The sequence below is a fragment of the Plectropomus leopardus genome, chromosome 9 (assembly GCF_026936395.1).
Source record: "Plectropomus leopardus strain MGB_pleo_1.0 chromosome 9, ASM2693639v1, whole genome shotgun sequence".
Taxonomy (NCBI): Eukaryota; Metazoa; Chordata; class Actinopteri; order Perciformes; family Serranidae; genus Plectropomus; species Plectropomus leopardus.
In genome coordinates, this window is record NC_142184.1 from 33,242,814 (window position 1) to 33,260,786 (window position 17,973).

Below are 17,973 nucleotides of genomic sequence, written 5' to 3' on the forward strand. Positions count from 1 at the left end.
ATTTATTTTTTTTCTGACAAAAAATCTCAAAATACTGAGAATCCACTGCCTGCTGGTTAGCTGTCGCTAAACCCTGGACCACACGGGGAAGTAAATAAAACAAATGAAAGGCAATGCACATGAGGCTCTGTATATTTTTACGTTTTATAAAATTAAGGAAAGTGGGAATTAACCTTTTAACACCTGGTCTACAGAGCATCAGTTTTCTCTTGCTGCATACAGAGACATTTACCTGCAAACCTCTGAAACCTGAGAAAATTGGTGTGTTTTCTTTTGAAAACACAAGAAAAAAACACAAAATGGGCAACTTGGCAAGAAATGTGCAAACTACAAAAAAGTAAAAGGTGATAGGGAAATTATCTGAATATTAACTGGGAGGGATTAGTATATATTATTAATACCCAGAAAATGTATTCATTTTTCAGCACTTTCTTAGGGTAATTTTCTTGGTTGGTTGTTGTTGTTGTTGTTGTTGTTGTTTTTAGGGTTTTTTAAAGTTTGTTTGTTTATTTAATTTTAGTTTTTTTATTTCTTTCTTATTTTTAGGTATTTTTCTTTGATATTTTTACAGGTTTATTGTTAATATGGAAGCCTTGTTAAGTTGAAAGAAAGATGCCAATTTGTTCAGGTTTTGAAGAGTGAGTGCTGGAGTCCCCCCACACACACACACACACACACACACGAAGTCATGTTTCATGTAACAATTACCATTTTCTGCAAAATTTCCTCTAGTCCGACATAAATGATGTCTGTTCGCGTTATTTTCTTTTTTTTTCTTTTTTCTTTTTTTTTCAATTTTGGTTATTGTAGAACTGAAATTAGATTCCAACGTTTGAAAGTCTTCAGATTAACTTGCTTTTTGCTGCAGGAACGTTGTCTCTACTTTGAGTGTGAAAAATCTCTTGACCGCTGATGAACTCCAGCTGATACTCGTTCCGCGTTTTCCTTTTATTTGAACAATATTGAGCGTTGTGACGGTGTTGCGTACATGGCAGCTGTATACAAGTTATAAAAAGACCTATAAAATATCTTTTGTCCGAACAAACCCGCAGCGGTCCACAAACACATTTCAGTATCAATCAGAAGCTAAAGTTCATTATCGACAGCAGAGCTGAGTACATTTAAGTTAACCCTTTGAAACCTGGAGCAACGTTGCTTGTGCTCCTTTCAAACGCCTCTCACATGCATTATTTAAAACCTTTGAACCCCAAACAAACTGGTGTGATTTCAAAAACATGGAAAAAAGGCAATGAGCAACTTGACAAAAAATTTTCCAAAAATTACAAGAAATTAGTAGATTTAGCAAATCAAAAAAGCTTCTACTTTTTTAATTTAATGACCCAAAACGTTGCTAGAAATTAGCTTTTAAAAAGTACAACAAAATTACCTGAACAATAGCACAAATGGACAGTGACAAACAAAAAAACAAGTGAATAACCTGAAAAAATTGCTTAAAAGGTAATTGTAATTGTTGTAACAATTTTAAAAAAGCTCGGGAAAATGCCCAGAAATATTTATAGTTACATATATAAAACAATGTTATAAAAATCTTTTTTTCCTTGTTTGTTTTTGGTTTTTGACCTACCTCTTTATCTATTTCTCAGGTTATTTCCTTGTACTTTTTTTTACTCATTTCCTTCTTTCCATGTTTTTTGATAAAGAAATCAAGCCAGTTTGCTCTGGTTTCAAAGGGTTAACTGACAAAATGGCAGATTTGTGCGTGAGACCAAAGAATCCAACAATCTGATCACTATCAGGTAAAAGCTTGCATTTTGTAAATGTCTGTCTAAAATTTCTCAGCCCATAGAGGATAAGTGAAGTCCTTCAATCCAAACTCCTCAGAGATGATGTTGGTGGCTTCCTCCTGTCGCTGTGTGTCCTCTCCGTCTCGTCAAGAGGAGGTAGTTGTGACGGAGGGTCCGCAGCTCCGTCAGTCTGCCCAGCAGGCGGCCAAACCGCTGAGGTCCCCCTCGTGCAGCTCCAGCGTGGGCCCCACACATTCTGGACAGCAGGTCCAGAATCAATTCCTGCATTTTCTCAACGCAGCTGGCTGCCTGCAGGGACGCCCGGTCTGCAGGACAGGGACACAGAGACACAGAGAGACACCAAATCAAAACACTAAAACATTTAAACATCTGTTTCTTTATGTTGATACCCAAACTGTGGTCTGTAGTCAGACCCTCTGAGAAAGACTGAGTGACTCATTCAGAGGCAACATTTTACCATCACAGCCTGCTTCAGAGCTCCAGAGAGCTTTAGAATCATCATTTCATGAAGCATCGTTTTGTTTGGTTGTCATTGGAGAAAAAAATTACAATACGTGCACCCCCTTCCTCCACCCACCCAATGTTTGTGCTCCAACAGGGCCCCACCCTCACTGTACCATTCAGCAGAGAGAGCGACATCAGCCGCACCCAAAATCACATGTACACAGAAACAAATTCAATGTGACAGTGACAGAAGGTAAACCAGAATTACAACATTTATTAAATTTGACCAAAAAAAAACCTAAAACTAAAATAATCTAAAACATGACTGGTGGATTACTAAAAAAAAAAAGGGGGTCAGTATTACAAAACTGCAGTATCAGTATCAATAATGTCCGTTTTTCCACATTTGTCCACACCTTCTTACAGAATAGCACTTTTTCTCCAAAGTCAGATGATTCTAAGGTTTTTAATCCATAGCTGAAAGGTCGTCTGACTGGAGGAGATGAAAGCCTTAAATATTTGTTGCCTGACGACTATGATGCACATTTTGTGGAGCGACTCCAAACAGCAGAAGTAGCTGAAAGTGCTACGAGTAAAACATCTGAAAAGGTCTTAAAACTTGTGACTGGTTATTTGTGAGCAAACGCACAGACTGGTGGTCTGACCTGAGCAGAGCAGAGCTGTGGCGGTGAGCAGCGCGTACTCAGCCTCCGTCACCCGCAGAGTCGCCATGCTGTGGAAGAAGTTGAGCACCGGCCCCAAGAGATCCTCACTGGCTCCTGATCACGCCGGCAGACGGGGGACATACATTTTTATGTAAAATACCTTCAATAAGTGTTTTATTCTCAGGATCTTAGATATCTGTATAAATGAGTGTTTGTGTTTACCGGAGCTGAACGGCGTCCGGTTGTGGAAGTTTTCCTTTGTCTCCGTGTTTCTCAGCCAGCCGTGTGTTGACATACTGAAAATCTGCAGGGCTGAGAATACCGAAAAGGTTATTATTATTATTTTTTTTTATTTATATCAAACTGGACTTGCTGGTATGGGTCCTAAAAGCATGTGTGCTGGTTTACCTGGACTAGGGCCTGTGGGGTTGTGGGAGAACTGCTGAGCTGAGAGCAGGAACATGACCTCCAGAGAGGAGACGGACATGAGAGAGCTCTGGTCACAAAAATCCAGAAGGTCAAAGCCTGTGAGGGGAACAACATTATGTGTTTACAGTAAATACTCATTTGACCGTGTCGTGATTTCATGTGAGTGAAATGCTGATTAACCTGTAGGGCTCGCTTTAATATCACACACACTCATGTCGCTCTGCGCACAAAATGAGATTTTAAAAATCAAGCTTTCAAAAATATTATACCCTAATATAATTTTTGTTAAGCAACATCAGTCCTAATCAAAAATATCAAATATTCATTACTTTTCAGAATTGAAATGCCAGGTTTTTGTCATGGTGCCACTATTTTTTGATGAAAAAAAAAACCAAACAAACACAAAAATAAATGATTTTCAATATACTTCAATATATTTACATTATACTTATATATATTTTTTTCAATTATCACACCCTGGGCTATGTCAATGATTAGCAGTAACACTGATTTTTATAAATTATTAATTTTTTTGCAGCATCAAATAACATAAACATACATATGTCATACATATGATATGATTTTCTACTTTTATTGACTTTTTTTTTTCTTTAATCTAACATCAGTCCAAATCATAACTATCAAATATTCATTAATCTTCAGAATTTTAACCCTTTGGTTCTTGCCTTTTTTTCAACTGTTCTAGACCTCTCTCTATTTGGCATGTTTGTTAATGTTTATTCTATTATTCACTCAGTTCCTGCCTTTGCTTTGTCTGACAAAGCACTTTGTAAACAACTGTTTTTAAAGGTGTTATATTATTATTAATATTAATATTAATATTAATATTAATATTAATATTAATATTAATATTAATATTAATATTAATATTAATATTAATATTAATATTAATATTAATATTAATATTAATATTAATATTAATATTATTGCATGTCATGTAATCCCATTTGGGATAAACCATTTGAGTCGCATCTCTTTAATCTCATTTAAGTTTCTTCTAATTCGAGACTATTTCCCTATTATTAGATTCTATATTTATTTCAGAAATCAGATTCTAGGTTCTGAAGGTCGCACATTCCCGTCCATCTCACCTGGCACCGTCCTGGCAAACTGTAGCAGCCACTGCAGGTGGGGTGACACAACATCTGAGAAACGCTCCCCTTCTTCTGTGCACGGCCACTCAAACAGCTGAGCAGACAGATAAGAAAGCATGAGTGCACCAGAAAGAATGTGTAACTGTGTTTTTGGATGTAGAAGTGCTGTTAGTGGCCTACCCTGCAGTGGCTGCTGTCCTGTGCTCTGTACAGTCGATGGGCCTCCACCATCCTGTCCACCATGTACTTCTGTTCGCGAGTTAAACTGGCAGACAAAGCCTGCTGCAGGTGACAGTTAACATGCATATTTATCATCATTGAACCAGTTACACAACTTATCATTTCTCCAATTAACCAAATCATTTAACAACTAATAAAAACAGCTGAAATCCAACTACCCAATAACATCCTAAAAACAACAAGCTATTTGACCAGCGGATCAAATAATCAAATTTATCATCAGTGTGATTCAACAATCTAACAATTCAACCAATAAAGGCTGATATATGGCTGATTAGGATTTTGCAGTAACCATTTAAACAACTAACCAAGCAAACATTTAATAATGTAAAGGACTGTAACTGCAACATCCTTCAACCCAAAACTCAAACTAAACAACCACACAAGCACAAGTCTCAAACAAACAAGACTTAGTATTTACAACATAAAAATGCCATTAAAAGATCTCATTAAAAGGTCAAAAATATAATTTTATGTTACTTTTTTAACGACATGGAAGAGTATATCATAAAAAAACCCTAATCAAATAATCATAATCAGTCATAAGAATGGTATAATATGGTATATCAAAAAATACAAAAAAAGAGTCCAAAAAACATCATAAAAAAAAGTCATGGTCAAATGTCATAGTATAGTATGCCATAAAAATATAAAGAAATAAAGTATGCCATAAAAAATGCAATAAAATTGTCAGATTACATTATGCCATAATCTAAATAAATCAATAAATAAATAAGAATATAGCGTACCATAAAAAATGTGATAAAAATGTCAGAATATAGTATGACATAAAAATGGCACTCCATCTAACACAGCGACATTTTTAATGACCAGGGCCATGCCTCTGGGTGACTGTCCCACCAACACCACACTGAGTCAGTCTTGCTTCCTGCTACCTGTCCAGGTATCCTGCTGGTTGAGCTGACCCTCCTGCTGTCTGTGTTGTCCTCGTCCTCCTGTCCTCTGCCTTTTCCTCCTTTCCTCAGTCGTTTGGACTGGCACTGCACCTCTGTCAGAAGGCCTGAGAGGAAATAATCAGACGTCTGTCAAACCAGCCTGATCAGTTCAATTCAGATTGTCTCAGGAGATACTGATGACTCTCATGAAGTGCAGCAGAGGTCGCTTACACTCTGCCAGCATTCCCACAGCGCGGCATTTCCTCAGCCGGCAGTCTTGGCACTTCCTCCTCATGTACATGTCCATCTCACAGCCGCCGCCGCTCTTACAGTGATACACTGCCTTTTTAGTCACGCTGCGCCTGAAGAAACCTACACGCAAAGAAGGAAAAGAAGGAAAACCACAGTTATACTTTCAGAATACTGTAAATCAGGGGTATTTAACTTGCTCTGCTTGGGGGCCACTTCTGCAAAATGACAGGAGGCCAGGGGCCAGTCGTAGCAGCCCCATACATGCGTCTATGATTTTAGGACATTTCTAGGACTTTAGGATGTTTCTAGGATTTGCGGACATCTGCAGGATTCTAGCACTTTTCTAGGATCTTAGGACATTTTTAGGATTTTAAGACATATTTAAGATTTTGGGACGTTTCTAGGACTATGGGATATTTCCAAGTATTAAGCATGTGTCTAGGATTTTAGCACATTAGGGCTAGTCAGGGGGTGCTGGGGATCCTCCACTGGCTTTTTGTTGTTTTTTTTTTTAAATAAAAAAGCTCTTCTTTGATGCTATTTTATGCAGTCTGACACCTCATGAATTCTAAAACTACAAAACAATTCCCAATGTGAAACAGGGGACAGATCTGGCCCGCAAACCACAAGTTTAGTATCACTGCTATAAAAGAAACAGCAAACAAAATTAAAAAGTGTGAAATACCTTTACATCCCTCGCAGGTCAGAGCGTTGTAGTGATATCCTGACGCTTTATCTCCACACACCACACACAGCTCATCCTGACCTCTGCTCTTCCCTCCCGACCCCGTCCGCGTCCTCCGCCCCAGAGGCAGTCCCACTGCTCCGAGCCCCTGAGCCAGGACCCCGCAGTGGGGCTCGGGGCTGGGATCGCAGGGGGCCTCCAGGCAATGAGGGCTGTAGTGGTACGGAGGATGGCAGGGCTGCGAGGAGGAGGAGGACGAGGAGGGGGAGGAGGTGGAGGAGGGTGGAGAGCCATAGAGGGAGAAGGGCAGTGTGGCGGGGCTGTACTGTTGTTGGCTGTAAGGGAGCAGCTGGAGGTCAGGGTCCTGTAGGGGGTAGCCCAGAGGGTCAGCCAGCATGTCTGAAATGGAAAAAGATGGATATCAGCAACAAAAACTCGTATTAACTGTTTAGTCAGAGATTACAAAGTGTCTCCACATATTTCTTGAGTGACCATGTGTGATCGGATCTCATTTGGCCTGACTGCCTATCAGCTGGTAATATCTAGGCATGTTGGTGACGTCTCGCTGACAACCAACCCCCAACAACCCCCCTCCTCCTCCTGAAACAAGCGTGTGTGTTGTGAGACTCCGCTCATCTCTGTCCATGTAGGAGACCAAAGGCGATTTGAGAGTCTCTGTGTGTTCGGCTCTCAGTGCTTCTAACTGAATCTCTGTGGTTCGGAGTTTAGTTTCTCTCCTGTGTCCTTTTCGTACTTTCAATCTGGCTTTATTTGACTGATTCATGTTTGCTTTCAGGTCATAGAGTTGTGTTGTGGCAGACTTGTCAAGCCACACTTGACCCGTCATTCAGATACAAACTAAGTAAGTCGACCTGTGACCCACTAAGTAACTCACATGCAAAAAGAATTGCATTGGACTGCAGCCGAGTCTGGGTGGTAGAGGGGGTTACCAGAGGTTTTGCAGATAGCATCCTCAGACACAACTTATGAGCTGCCATCTAGAAGCACCACTGTGTCCAAAATCCATCAGCTTTACGGCACAGAGAAGAGGAAAAAAAGTGCAAACTTCAATCATTTGCATTAACCATACTAAAAATTATTCAATTATTCATCGATTCACTCATCTGCCAAAATTCAACTGAATTGAAACTTTTTTGACATTAATTTAGATTAATTAATCACAGAGCATGTGATTAATTAGATTATTTTTTTTAATCACATGAACCTGGTTTTAATTTTTATGTGGGATGTGATCTTCACATAAATGACATCCTGCATCTGGTCAATACCATAAACAGTAAAAAGTGTCTCACAAAAAAATGATGAGAACAAGTGCATAAGTAAGAACAAGAATGTGACATTTAAAGCAACACTCTTACGCTGTTACAAAGTCAAAGAGCGTCACAGGAATGTGGTGTTACGTGGCTCGTGTGACTTCACTGCTTTATGATTCTTGGGGGATATAATAAAAAGCTGAAAGTGAGGCCTTGTGAACTTGTTTAACCGGATGCAGCTGAGAGCTCCCAGCGCCATTTAGGATTTTTTGATCTCATGTTCTAGATGCTTCAATGGGTCCGTAATGGCAGTTCAGTGTTGTGACGGACTGAAACGTCTCTGATTGTGCATCAGCAGCTTGTGTTTTGCAAGTCCTGTCTCCTTTGAGAAAACATGTGTGGCCACTGGCAGCCTCTGAAAGAGCAGCTGGACCAGTACGACTGGGACTGCTGTGGGATCTGTTATGTGCTGATTAAACGGAGAGCCCACCCAACTGTCAGGAGGCTCAGGACTGCTGAAAACGAAAACATGCTGCATGAAAACAGGCTGATATCAATCTAATTACGCAGAAAATTTACGTTCTTTTAACTTGTGGTTGAAGTGGGCCTTTGAGCCTTGACAGGGGAACCAACCGACAATCCTTCTGACTCTGTAGCGTTGTTAAAAGAGCACTTTGGCAGAGTCACAGGAGACAAATTAACAACGAATAATGATAATAAAAATCAAGGCAGCAAAGGTGATATCCTGAATTTTAGTCCGTTGTATGGCATAAACAGAGATAACCTTGATGACAGTGGATACATCGTTGGACAGGCCTCCCTGTTAGAGGCTTTAGGGCCAAAGGCCTCAGTTACGATGAGCAAGAGCTCTTATTTGAAGTGATTGTTAGAAGCTACCGTGAGTCACAAGGCTCAGTCAATAGTATAAATGTCCTGATCATATTTTTTCTTTTGTCTTGATCCTGTAATCAAGACTCTGCTGATACAGAGTCTGTGCTGAGAGCTAGAGTCAGCAGCATGTAACTTAATATCTGCTGGTCTGGAAAAAGAAAAACACAGCATGTCATTTTTTACACATTTTTCTTTGCAATTAATCAGATGAGATACAACCTGTTAAGTAGTGAGCTCTACAGGTGTTGTTAGGTGGGTTTAGTCAGTTGTTAGGGTCAGTCAGTCTTTTCCCTATTGACTTACATCAGGAAAGAGATGTTTGTAAATCAGTGAATATTTTTGTGTGAGTATCAGAATCCCTGCCAAATGACTCATTTCACTATCTAGATTTAATCTGGTCTGCAGTTTCCCAAAATCTCAATAGCTGGTGCAATAATATATATCTGTGATAGAAGACCATAAAGAAATACTCTTTATATGCAAAAGCTCTATTGTATATTGGCCATCATCAACGTGAGTGTACCCAAAAGTTTTGTTAGGCTGAGTGCACCTTAGGGTGCTAAAAATAGCACACCCGAAGAGCACCTGAGTGGACATCATCATCACTTTACTTCTAGCCCCGTTTGCTGTAACCCACCAAAACTGTACATGTGTCATACCCCATATCTCCCATGGGGTCAAACAGCATGTCCCAGCCTCTTTTGAACAGCCCTCCATAACACATAAAAACTGCATTGCTGTGGAACTTACTGGTATTAGTCTGTGCACATCAGATAATTACTAACATCAAATGTAAAATAAGAAACCAAAGCATGTCAGTATAGGATTCCTTAGACATTTTCCCCTCGCTTTTTTGAAAATCCTTTTTTAAATCTACTAATTTCTTGTAATTCGTGGACCTCCTCTGGCCATATTGCTCATTACCTTTTTTTTCCATGTGTCTGAGACAAATCAAACTAATTTGCTCTGGGTTCAAAGGTTTAAATATTTGTGAAAGGCATCTGAGAGCAGCGCAATACAGGTGATGTCGCACCAGGTTTCAAAGGGTTAAAGTCAAAAGGAAATGGTAAGGGCTGGTATCTCAGTGCTTTGCCACTGCTGCTTATGAGTCATCAATCTTCTGCCATGACCAGCTAAAGATTTATGACTAATAAAGAGTCATCAAAACTGACAAATCTGGGCAGCAGAATTCATCTGGAAGTTTTACTGATAATAACAGTAAATGTAGGAAACTGGTGTATTTAGTTGATGGCCACCCTTGCTCTGATTAAGTAAATGTCACTGTCATGACTTTAAAGGACACTTATTAACCCCTGCTCACTACTCCCCTTTTGTCCTCTCTTTGGTTCTCCCGCCAGATGTTTCCTGTCTTCACCAGACTGCTGCAGAGATGGTTTTGGGGGTCCTTGCTTTCACTGCATGTGACAGAGCTGTGGTTCGCACTGTTTGTAAACCATTTGAACACTGTCTAAACACTCCTCAGCCTCCCTTCCATCCCACGCACACTGGGGAGCCAAACAACACCAGCAAACTACCCCCCATAGCTCCCCCTCCTCCCCCTGCTCCTAAGGGCAGGACGGGAGACAACAGGGAAAATTTGTTGGTGATACACGTCAGTATAAATAGATGTATGCGCTCAGCCTCCCTGCGTGCTGTGAATGCAGCGAGACGGCTGAACCTCCTCAAGAACGATTTTTTTTTTTAATGTTAGCAAGTTCTCAAAGGAGGTAAATAAACGCTGGCGTTCATTCATCAACTGTGAGAGTGAATGAGATGAGGCTGCATTGCACACAGAGTGCAGTCACATCCTTATTGTGTAACAATATAATGTATATATGACCCCACATAGGGAGCCTTAAGTGATTATTGCACGATAATGAAAATGTGCAAACTTGATGTTACAGAAGAAGTACAACAGTAGAAGAGTCATGAGGTCAGCACTGTGACTCTGTAAAGTCCATTTTAAAGCAAAATATATGTAAAGTTAGCTATGTGAGCTAACATAAGCCACCCACTGGTCATATCAGACCATGTCAAGCTGCAGCCGCAAAACCCCTCAGTGTTATAATTTGATCAACGGTTTATCTTACTGATTATAAGTTCCACAGCATATTTGCGAGAATATTTCTTCAATAGAGTCTCGCTTTATTATTATTTCAGTTTTAAACTCAATTAACAATGGTGACACATGGCATTTCATTTCTGACAGTGTAAATTTAAATTGGTCAATAATAGTGACGATAAACATGAGTAGATCTGTAATTTGGCTAGGACTTGGGCCAACACAGGTTACACAAGGAAGGTCAGATGAGGCCATGGTTGCCAACTGATGTCTTAGGATGAGTGCACCGTAGCCTCTTAAAGACAGTAATGTCTGCCTTCAATTATTTTCGCCAGGGGGAGCCAGCAATTGGGTCAGGGTGGTCATAGACCCCGCCTCTCCACTGTCCAAACTTTCTCTGTTAACACCATTAATATCTAACAACAGTAGATAGTTTTGGTTTATTTGCCCAAGTGAAAATATCTATGGGAACTGTATTCTATTAAAGAAATAGTCCCTATAAAATGCCAACTGTTAGTTCTGTGGATTACCCAGAGTTACAGGGCCATTGATCTGAGAAAGAGATGGTAACTTGGAAGAAAAAATTTCCCCAGGGTCCTCAATACTCTGACCTCTGGCTTTTTTATTAACAGCATTTACTTTCACTTTTATGTCCACTTAAGTACATTTAATATCATAAAATTACTTTCAATACTTAAGTACACTTAATTTCATATAATTACTTGTGATACTTCAGTTAAGTAAGTAATATTCTAATAGGTGACTTTAATTTCTACCAGAGTTGTTTTCTGGTAAGATATCTGTACCTTTAATCAAGTATCAGGTAGTTCATTCAGCATAGTATATATTTATTTATTATATTTACGCTGAGTCCAAAATCTAGCAAAACCATCTGTGGTGAGGGAATTTGTTTGGTAATTTTGGTGAACCAACCCTTTAAAAACAAAGCTGCTGATGCTACTGCAGATAAGAAATGTCCACCTGCAAGTGGAACCAATGACATTACACAGCATCATTTGAATTCGTCTACCACTGACTGATAACACTCAGGTACTTTGCAAATAAAATGACTTCATACAATCAGATCGCATATGACATAAACACTTTCAGCCAGTCTGTCCTGCACTTGCTAGTATAAGTATATTGGCATCACATGTGAGAAGTCTAACTGAGACGTTATAAAATCTCTCATAGGTTTATCTGAAGTGTTTTATCTATAACTGTGAGAATTTAAATGTCACCCAAGTTGTTTTAGAGAAACAAAAGAAGAAAAGCAGAAGCATAAGTGGAGAGAGGAGTGGAGAGAGTTAAAAGTAAAAGAAAACAAGTCAGAGGAGACAGAAGCAGAGACAGAAGTGTCACTGAGGACTCACCGTAATACTGGAGCTGCTCTGTGGAGCAGTAACCGTCCGAGGCGGAGAGAAAGCCCCCTGCTGAAAAGCTCATCTCCAACTCAGTCCACTCTCTCATCTGGACAGAAGGTCCTCTCTCCAGCTAGTAATACGGGATCTATCTTCACACACACACACACACACACACACACACACACACACACACACACACACACACACACACACACACACACACAGGCAATTACTCAGAGGATTCACACAGATATGAAGGATCTGGGAAGTGCGGAGACATTCCTCAATCCCCAGGATGCGTCCAGGTCTCTTAGCTGTCCGGGCTGATATCCCAGCCTATTTTTAAAAAGCAGAGAGGACGAGTGCAGCTGAGGCGCTCCGTCTGTGGTGGATGATGTGCTGGAGGAGGTCTTATCCGCCCCAGGGGGATAGACGAAAGGGAGCGGGGACACCCAGGAAGGACAGGGATGGGACTGTGGTCCAAACAGCTGGACCTGGCCAGGACTTCACAGATAAGAAGGCGGCAGGGGTGGATGGAGTGAAAGATCAAGACATTTCCTCTCGTGGGCAGAGTGAGGGACACTCAACACTCTTGGTGCGTGCGTGCGTGTGTGTGTGTGTGTGTGTGTGTGTGTGTGTGTGTGTGTGTGTGTGTGTGTGTGTGTGTATGTGTGTGTGTGTGTTGAGGTTTGGGCTCAGTGGTTGTATCCCAGAGTGCAACAGCTGGGCAAAGAAAATCTTTTCTCAATTCCAGTCAGTTAGAATAATTTCCATCATTAACTCTTTGAACCCTGAGTGAACTGGTTTTATTTCTTAAAAAACATGGGGGAAGGCAATAAGCAAGGAAAGAGAAAATGACCCAAAATTTAGCAAGAACTTAAAAATTAGTAAAACAAACAAAAAAACAAAAAACTAAATAAATAAAATAAGAAAGAAAGAAAGACACAAACAAACAAAAGAAATAAAACAAAAAAAAACAAAATTTTAAAAAAGAAAAGAAAAAAATGCTTAAAAATTATAATAATTCTGTTATATAATTTTAAATATGGCATTATGATAATTATCTATATTGTTTGTCCCTATTCCTTCCCCCCTGAAACATTTTACCCTACCTTTTTTAAAAATAATTTTCTAAATGAACTCTTCTTTTTAAATGTGCGGAACATTTCCTAACCAAGTTGCTGGCTGACTTTTATGTTTCCCATTTTGTTAAAATAAACTACACCAATTTGTTAACGGGGGGAAAAGGTTTAAATACTTGTAAAAGGCATGTGAAAGCAGCGCAAGAAAAGTGATGCTGCTTTAGGTTTCACAGGGTTAAATCAATCGTTCAAAAGTTTTTGAACGAGCATGCTTTATGTTGCATGTGTGTGTACGTGTGTGTCTGTCAGTCCATGTTTGTCCTCCAAGCCTTTGGGAGTGTGTTTACTCTGCCTTTTGTTTACCGCTGCTCTATTTGTGCTGCAGTTAATATTGGACAGCAGTTAGATTTAAGGGGCTCGGGGACCTCCGCCTCCCCCACAGACCGTCAACTAGACCGGGGCTGAGCGAGAGGAGTCGAGGCCTAAACAGCCCAGAGGAGACAGAGGAGTGACCTCAACACTGGCCTGTAAATCTCTGAGCAGGGCCGTTTGACATGCAGCATGCTTACTGAGGATTAACGGTGTCCTCCCACCCGCATATCATCCCTTTCACTGGCTCATTATGGGAACCAGGGCTGAGCGGTGGATAGCGGAGGGTTTACAGGAGAGCCAGTAACGCTCTCTGAAGCTGTAGCCTTCACTGGAGTGATCTCAATCGATATCAGTGACAAATGGCACAGGAATTTGGTTGCTGGCTACACGGTGCCTTTCTTTTGAAGATTGTGTCCAAAGGGTAAATTGGTACACATGTGATCACAGTGCACGATAACAACACAGCTCGGAGATAAATTGTGCCACAGGAAAAAGCACAAACACAAGAGTAAAAGTACATTGACGCAAACTATGTAAATTGTGTCCTACAATTCAGACACCTACAATAGCAGTCCAGCTGTCAGAAAGACACTGGATAAAATTAACACTAGCCTACAAGCCCGCCTTCACATGGCAAAATTACATATAATTACATCTCTCCGTCTGGTTTATATACTGTATACAGCAGTGCTGTGAGCTAAATACTAACATCAACATGACAACCAAACATGCTCACAATTACAATGCTAACATGCTTTTGTTGAGCAGGTATATTATTTACCATGTTAGTATGAAAGCATGCTAACATTTTCTAATTAGCCCTAAAAATGAAGCAGTCAAAGAAATATATTTAGTCTATCTCAGGCTTACACATTTCAGTTACATATACAATTGGTTATTTCTTGAGCCATCCTACACTCTTCCACCAAATTTCATGAAAATTGGGCCCATGGTTTTTCCATAATCCTGCTGACAAAAAACCCCAAAAACTAACAACCGAACCAAAAACCTCCTTGGTGCAGGTAATAACTGCCAATGAAGTAACATCAGCTCTACTCAAACTTGTATGATTTCTTCACTTGTGCATCACTTTCTTGATATTACTGGAATAATCTAGATAGATGCATGACTGTTTGCTGAAGAAGAGAAGGCCTTTTGTTATTTTTTAACATTTAACAACAGTGTGTCACGTCCTAAAATATGAGGCAAAACAAGCCATCAGCCATTCCTCCAGCTGTCTCTGACCTCTGAGGAATGGAAGGAGAGTAGAGAGCGAGCAGCAGTGCCGAGAGTGACACTAAACGATGGGGACAATATCTGAGAGCGTGCAAATGTCACCATGGATCTTCTGGAGGTGTCACGCTGTCCGACACATTGTTGGACATGGGCCTGACGATGAGGGCTAGCCCCATGGGGGAAGAGTGTCACGAAAGGAGAGGGAGAGGAGGAGGGAGGAGGCTTTCGGGCACGTTCACATCAAGCAACGTTACTTCAACTGTACTCTGAATCATTTCCTGACTTAGTTTGTCTTCAGTTGTGCGCAAACCAACTGCACAAAAATTCCTGAAGATGTCTCCACAATGACACACGTGAGATCAACAGCAGAGAAATAGAGCAAAGTCTATTTTTGTGCAGCATGGATTTAAAGTGGAAACACACAACTTTTCAACCTACCACCCCTATGTGCTTCTAAAGGGTATTAGAGCTATTGCAAAGACAAACAGATTGCCTTCCATTTTCCCCAGAGCCTTGAAATGTTGCTTTTTTCTTTTGCTGGGTAGAGTTTCCATAGTGACTTCAATTGTTCTATCGTCCGTCATTTCCACTACTGGGGACAGTAACTTCAAAGAACTTAAACTTATACTCTTTTGTAACTGTGGATAGCTTTCATATATATTATTTTATTTGTAGTTTTATATATTATATTTGTATATATATTTATATTTAATCTAGGTCACTCTAGATGGCCAGCAGTTAACATTAATACCATATTACACTTTACGTGTGATCAAAGTTTGATATTTAATACGTAAATTAATAAAAATATTTCTTACCATTCTTACCAAACATTGACTTTTGCCCGCCATGTTTATGCATTTATGACATCAGTATAACAAATTCAGCAACTCATGTTGTAAAATAACGTTATCAATGTTAGCATACTCGCCTGGCATGCTTTAGAGGTTAAAGTTTACTGCTTGCTACAGCTAATAGATGCATTTACTAAAATCTGTAACTACTTAAACTAAATGATAAATGCTAAAACAAAATATAACATTTTTAATTGTCATACTTTCCACCATTTCTGCTTCCCTGAAAAGTCACATAAGTGTCACAACTCTGCAACTAGGGTACCATCAAAATTTTCCAGTTTCCCAATTTCTCACTCGTAATTACGACTTTGGAGGGCCGTTGATGTGCTCGTAACTCGTAAATACGATATTTCTGAGGAACATGTAAAGGCAGCATTAGTGGCCGCTTATACCTGTATTTACCACTTTCCAGTTGTGATCAAGTCGACCAAGACACATGCGATGCCAGGTCTAAACAGGGTGTTTGGTACCAAAAGCGCTCTGGTTACCATTTGTAGACCGTTTCAAGGCTGAAATGCGATCTCGTAACCCATCGCTTATCATCTGATGATGAGTTAGCTTTATAGTAACTTCATTTTTATTATCTGCATCATATGCAGTTATCTGTTTACAGGGATTAGCTGAAAAGACTGATGCATGGGGCGGCCTCTAGCTCATGTGATAGTGTGTGCGCTCCATATGCCGAGGCCTTTGCAGCAGCCCGGGTTCAATTCCAACCTGTGGCCCTTTGCTGCATGTCATCCCCCCCCATATGTCCTGTCATTCTAAAGCTGTCCTATCAATAAAGGGGAAAAGTCCCCCAAAAATTATTTTTAAAAAAATGGCCGATGCACTGAAAAACAAAGTCTTGGCCTGGCTACACCAGATCAGCCTAAAATATAGGCCTCTTGGCTCCCAAAGGCTTTATCGTCCTCAGGCAAATACCTGATGGGCTCCAAGATTGCACAAATGTTGACACGCTTCATTTGTGTCGAAAATCGAGCCCTCACTTTTCCGTGAGATCGTCAGTGGACAGAATTGCATAGTAAAAATGAGGCTAATTGGGAACCAATCTTAACACCAATGGTGCCATTATTCTATATTGATTACACTGTGTAATCAATATTGACTTCTTTATAAAGCAGAAAACTTTTCCACTTTAACAAACCAAACAGAAGGAGAAGTCAACTTTTCCTCAAACAAACTGATGGCATGTGAAATCCCTCTAAACCCATTAGTCCTGAATCACTCACAGCACAAGCCTGGAGATAAATTAAAGCACGTCATAAATCCTGTTCAGGACATTCTCTGCGTGTCCAGCTCCTCTCTTTATCAGAGAGCTGCTGGCTGGTAGCTGCAGCTCGATAATGGCCTGGACTGTTTACTGATCCTCGCAGGAAACTGATGCTCACATTAGAGTGGTTTGGCATTCGTGAGTAAAGTCCATAGCTTATGTCTGAGCATTTGTTAGCATGAGTGGCTGGTATTTGGCTATCGTGAGAAGGAATGTAAATTGACGGCTGGTGGTTGCGCCTACTTAAAGGATTTGTTTGACACCATTTTGTCGGATCTCTAGAGGTTATGTGAGGTTCAAACCCTCGCCTGTGGTTATGTTTGCTGGATTTAATAAAATACATTGAAATCCTTGTTAAAAAAAAGTACCCTACTGGATCTTAATGTAGCATGTACGTACTGACCATTATAACTGACACCTGCAACCTTAATCAGCTGGTGTAAATTGCATTAAAGATCTGTTATGCTGAAATTGCAGATGGCCAATAAGTGTTGAACCCAGTGAGCACAGAAATAACCACATATAATGTTTAAAATTTGTTTTTCTAACCCCTGAAGATAAGCCTGATTCGGCATAGTAACGTGATCTTCAGGTCAAAGATCACTTAACAACATTGTGTTGAGTTATGAACAGTTCTGTGGATGTTGCAGTTGTGTTAGTTCGGAGCAGAGGTTCTGGACTCACCGCTGATGATGGGAGCCTTCCTGCTGCGCCGAGCGTCCCAACGTCCTCTCCCTTTTGTCCAGCAATCTCAATTTTGTAATGTTAACTCCAGCCCAGGCTCCATCCTCTCTCTCTCTCTCTCTCTCTTCCACACACACACACACACACACACACACACACACACACACAGAGTAAACAGACAGCTGCTCTTGATGTGTGTTTTAGAAGGACGTGACCAAAGATCTTCTTTTCCTGTAAACGTCCTCTTGCAGGACAAAAGTCTGTCAGAGAGGAGAAGAAATTATTTGCAGGCATTTTATGGGGAACAATTAGGAAACATTAGGGAGAGCAACCACAGTTCAGATTTTTTGAAGTGGCTTTATGTAAGACACTTACTCATAGTTATT

At 40.2% G+C, this 17,973-nt stretch overlaps 1 protein-coding gene across 5 annotated transcripts; it reads right to left on the reverse strand.

Moving 5' to 3' along the window:
* Positions 1 to 929: 929 nt before the first annotated feature.
* Positions 930 to 17,741, reverse strand: nr1h5 (nuclear receptor subfamily 1, group H, member 5). 5 transcript variants are annotated; one of them, XM_088082562.1, is made up of 11 exons: positions 17,588 to 17,741; positions 12,093 to 12,232; positions 6,493 to 6,891; positions 5,787 to 5,927; positions 5,556 to 5,680; positions 4,600 to 4,701; positions 4,417 to 4,513; positions 3,284 to 3,400; positions 3,098 to 3,187; positions 2,876 to 2,989; positions 930 to 2,071 (listed from the first exon to the last, which is right to left on the reverse strand). In XM_088082562.1, exons 2-11 carry the CDS (start codon positions 12,187 to 12,189, stop codon positions 1,839 to 1,841), a joined length of 1,515 nt encoding a protein of 504 aa, XP_087938688.1. In that variant the 5' UTR covers positions 12,190 to 12,232; positions 17,588 to 17,741; the 3' UTR covers positions 930 to 1,838. The 5 variants fall into 5 exon arrangements, with proteins under 5 accessions (XP_087938688.1, XP_087938689.1, XP_042348008.2 ...); XM_088082563.1 differs by having other exon boundaries at positions 4,600 to 4,698; positions 12,093 to 12,228; positions 17,588 to 17,730; XM_042492074.2 differs by having other exon boundaries at positions 12,093 to 12,228; positions 17,588 to 17,730.
* Between the last annotated feature and the right edge of the window lie 232 nt (positions 17,742 to 17,973).

Excerpts from the sequence above, each read along its gene's own strand:
- nr1h5 (XM_088082559.1), bottom strand. The coding sequence starts at position 7,490 with ATGGCAGCTCATAAGTTGTGTCTGAGGATGCTATCTGCAAAACCTCTG. Across the intron at positions 5,681-5,786 it reads TGTGGGAATGCTGGCAGAGT|GCCTTCTGACAGAGGTGCAG; the intron begins GTAAGCGACCTC and ends ATTTCCTCTCAG. Across the intron at positions 4,702-5,555 it reads CCAGCAGGATACCTGGACAG|CAGGCTTTGTCTGCCAGTTT; the intron begins GTAGCAGGAAGC and ends TGTCACCTGCAG.